Genomic DNA, 3,672 nt, shown 5'->3' with positions numbered 1-3,672 from the left:
TGGAAAGGTCTTAATTTAACCTGTGCCCACCACCTGGCCTCAGCTGTGGCCTTGCCTCTGTCCATCACAGCTCGGAGCTGCACAGGCATGCCTGACTCCTGCTCTGGCAGGCTGAGCCCAACAAAATCCTTCACAAGCTGAGAACGAGCAACACTTGTAACCCTTTCCCTACTGGGCATGGGAGAAACACAGTGCAGTGGGCGCCCGTGTTGTGGGCATCCCAGACTACTCTCTGCACCAGTGAGCTTCCTGCAGCCCACAGCAGGGCTAAGCCCCCCCAGCAGGATCCCATCACCCTCCCCATGCCATCTCTCCCTGGACAGCCCCAACCCCTACTCCCAACCCCAGCACCCAGACCCACGTCAGCGAGAGATGGACGAGCCCAGGGAAATAACGACAGAAACAACTGCATTAGGGGTGTGACAGAATGACTGATGATTTAATGCTTCTTGAAGTTTTATGTTTCCTTCCACAGGGCATTGGTTTTAAAAACAAACAAAACGAGGTAAAATAAATTAATTTATGTACACTTTACATACACTGTGTCACATGGAGCTTTGCAGCAACAGTAACCAGAAATTGTTACAAAATAGAAAGTTGCATGGCTGGTGCAGGTCCTCAGCAACCTGGAACCTACAAGGTTGTCATCCTGAGTGTGGTTGGCAAAGTGATCATGTAAACATGTTTAGAAGCATTTACGGTGGACAATGGATGGGCCAGCTTCATCGTACTCCTGCTTTGTGATCCACATCTGCTGGAAGGTGGACAGGGAGGCCAAGATAGAGCCACCGATCCAGACAGAGTATTTGCGCTCAGGTGGGGCAATGATCTAGGAAAGCCAAGAGAGACAAGATCAGCACACTTGCAGCCACCACAGGTGTCATGGGGTACATGCTGCCCCACGCACTGTTCACAGGACCACCAGAAAAGGCTGCTCCTGGAGACTTCTGTGCAGGTCCTTGATACTCAAGCCTTACCTTGATCTTCATTGTGCTGGGGGCCAGGGCTGTGATCTCCTTTTGCATGCGGTCAGCAATACCTGGGTACATGGTGGTACCCCCAGACATGACGTTGTTGGCATACAGGTCCTTCCTGATGTCAATGTCGCATTTCATGATGCTGTTGTAGGTTGTCTCATGGATCCCTGCAGACTCCATACCTGGGGGCAGGAGAAGAGCAGGTATGAGCTAAGTGCTAAGCAGGAGCTCTGTGCCAGAAGAAAGCAGAGAACTGGCAGGGGAGAACAGAGGGAAGGGGGGCACACACCAATGAAGGAAGGCTGGAAGAGGGTTTCTGGGCAGCGGAAACGCTCATTGCCGATGGTGATGACCTGTCCATCAGGCAGCTCGTAGCTCTTCTCCAGGGAGGAGGAGGAGGCAGCGGTGGCCATCTCGTTCTCAAAGTCCAGAGCCACATAGCACAGCTTCTCCTTGATGTCACGGACAATCTCACGTTCAGCTGTTAGAGGGAGCAATGGCATCAGTGATTGCAAGGAAGGGAAAGAACAGGAAACACTCGCAACTCCTCCATAGGTCTGCTGGGTCTCCAGACCACAAGCCACAAGCAAATGCCCCACAGGGAGCGCTCCCAGGGCTTGCAGTGCGGCAAGAGGCTTCAGCATTCCTTGATGTGTGAGAGTTGGGAATGTGGGGAGACATTTTGGAGGAGGGAACAGTGCTTACCCGTGGTGACAAAGGAATAGCCACGCTCAGTCAGGATCTTCATCAGGTAGTCAGTGAGGTCACGGCCAGCCAGATCCAAGCGCATGATGGCATGGGGCAGGGCATACCCTTCATAGATGGGGACGTTGTGTGTCACACCATCACCGGAGTCCAGCACAATACCTGTGAAAACAAAGAGCAGCCATCTGAGGAGCAGCCCACAAACAGATCTGCGCTGGGGCAGAGCAACTGGTGACTGCAGAGGCCCGGTCCTGGGTGTCCTTGGGGAAGAGGGTCCATTGGGATGACTGCACTCACCAGTGGTACGGCCAGAGGCGTACAGGGACAGCACAGCCTGGATGGCCACATACATGGCGGGCACATTGAAGGTCTCAAACATGATTTGGGTCATCTTTTCACGGTTGGCTTTGGGATTAAGGGGGGCCTCAGTGAGCAGGGTGGGGTGCTCCTCAGGGGCCACACGCAGCTCATTGTAGAAGGTGTGGTGCCAGATCTTCTCCATGTCGTCCCAGTTTGTGATGATGCCGTGTTCAATGGGGTACTTCAGGGTGAGGATACCCCTCTTGCTCTGAGCTTCGTCTCCTACGTAGGAGTCCTTCTGACCCATACCCACCATGACACCCTGCAGGAGAGGAAAACGGGGGGCTCAGCAACCTCTCCACGGGCAGCAGCACATCCCCTCTCCACACAGGGGGCCGAGGGACCCCGCAGGAAGCCCCGAGGGGGCCAACATCGTACCTGGTGGCGGGGCCGGCCCACGATGGAGGGGAACACGGCCCTGGGGGCGTCATCCCCGGCGAAGCCAGCCTTCACCAGGCCGGAGCCGTTGTCGCACACGAGCGCGGTGGTCTCGTCCTCGTCACACATGTTGCTGGCTGTCTGCGGGACACGGGGCCGTCAGGCTCAGGGTGACGGCGGGGCGCACGGAGGGACCACGCGACGGCCCCGCGAAAGGACGCCGGGCGGCACGGCACGGCACGGCACGGCGCCCACCTACCTGTGCTGACTGCGCGTCGGGCCGCTGGCAGAGACGCCTCCCGCTCCTCCGGGTAGCTCGTGGGCCGCCGCCGGCCCCGGAGCCTTTTATCGAGGCGGGCGGGAGCGGCGCCCGGCCCCCAGGAATGCGGCCCCGGCCGTCGCCATATTTGGGTGTCGGGCCCGGCGCGGCCCCGGCCCGGCGCTGCCCAAAGAAGGCGCTCCTGGCCGCGGCCCAGGTGAGCGAGGCCGGGCCGTATAAGGAGCGTCTGCCGGGCCCCCCCCGGGGCCGGGGCCGAAATAATCCCCCGGCACCGCCGGGCCCGTTAAGGACGAAGCGGTGGGGGCCTCTCCCGGGGCCGTGCGGGAGCCGGGAGCGCAGTGAGGCGTGAGGGAGGAGGCCTCGGGGGCCGGGGCGGCCGGCTGCGGGGCTCCTTACAGGGACGGAGCCTCCGAGCCTCACCTGTGAGGGAGCGTGAGGCCAGGTACGGGCTGAGCCAGGCAAAGGACGGGCAGCTGGAAGGGCAGCATGTTAGAGGCTGAGCTGTGGCTATGTGCCGTCCTGTGGGACATGGAGGCAGCCCGCCTAGAATCATAGAATCACAGCGTCATAGAATCGTTCAGGCTGGAAAAGATCTTCAAGATCGTCAAGTCCAACCACAACCTAACCGTACTATTCTAACTAACAACCCTCTGCTAAATCATGTCCCTGAGCACTGCATCCAAATGGTTTTTAAACACATCCAAGGATGGTGACTCAACCACTTCCCTGGGGAGCCCATTCCATTCTATAGAGAAGTTTTTTCCAACCTAAACTTCCGCTGGTGCAACTTGAAGCTATTTCCCTTCATCCTGTTACCTGTCACCAGTGAGAAGAGACCAACCCTGCTCTCAGTGCAATCTCCCTTCAGGTATTTGAAGAGAGCAATATGGTCTCCCCTCAGCCTCCTCTTCCCCAGATTAAACAGCCCCAAAGTCACAGCTTTGCATTCTGAGTTGTCACATATTTTTTTCC

At 57.7% G+C, this 3,672-nt stretch overlaps 1 protein-coding gene across 2 annotated transcripts; it reads right to left on the bottom strand.

The window, feature by feature from the left end:
* Positions 1–411: 411 nt before the first annotated feature.
* ACTA1 (actin alpha 1, skeletal muscle) lies at positions 412–2,811 on the bottom strand. Of its 2 annotated transcripts, none has more exons than XM_048936784.1 (7): positions 2,680–2,811; positions 2,421–2,561; positions 1,980–2,304; positions 1,683–1,844; positions 1,267–1,458; positions 978–1,159; positions 412–829 (listed from the first exon to the last, which is right to left on the bottom strand). In XM_048936784.1, exons 2-7 carry the CDS (start codon positions 2,547–2,549, stop codon positions 686–688), a joined length of 1,134 nt encoding a protein of 377 aa, XP_048792741.1. In that variant the 5' UTR covers positions 2,550–2,561; positions 2,680–2,811; the 3' UTR covers positions 412–685. The 2 variants fall into 2 exon arrangements, with proteins under 2 accessions (XP_048792741.1, XP_048792742.1); XM_048936785.1 differs by having other exon boundaries at positions 2,421–2,557; positions 2,680–2,789.
* Between the last annotated feature and the right edge of the window lie 861 nt (positions 2,812–3,672).

This window comes from Lagopus muta, chromosome 2 (genome assembly GCF_023343835.1).
Source record: "Lagopus muta isolate bLagMut1 chromosome 2, bLagMut1 primary, whole genome shotgun sequence".
NCBI lineage: Eukaryota > Metazoa > Chordata > Aves > Galliformes > Phasianidae > Lagopus > Lagopus muta.
Note: the sequence above shows the minus strand (reverse complement) of the source record. Positions and strands in the feature narration are given on the sequence as shown.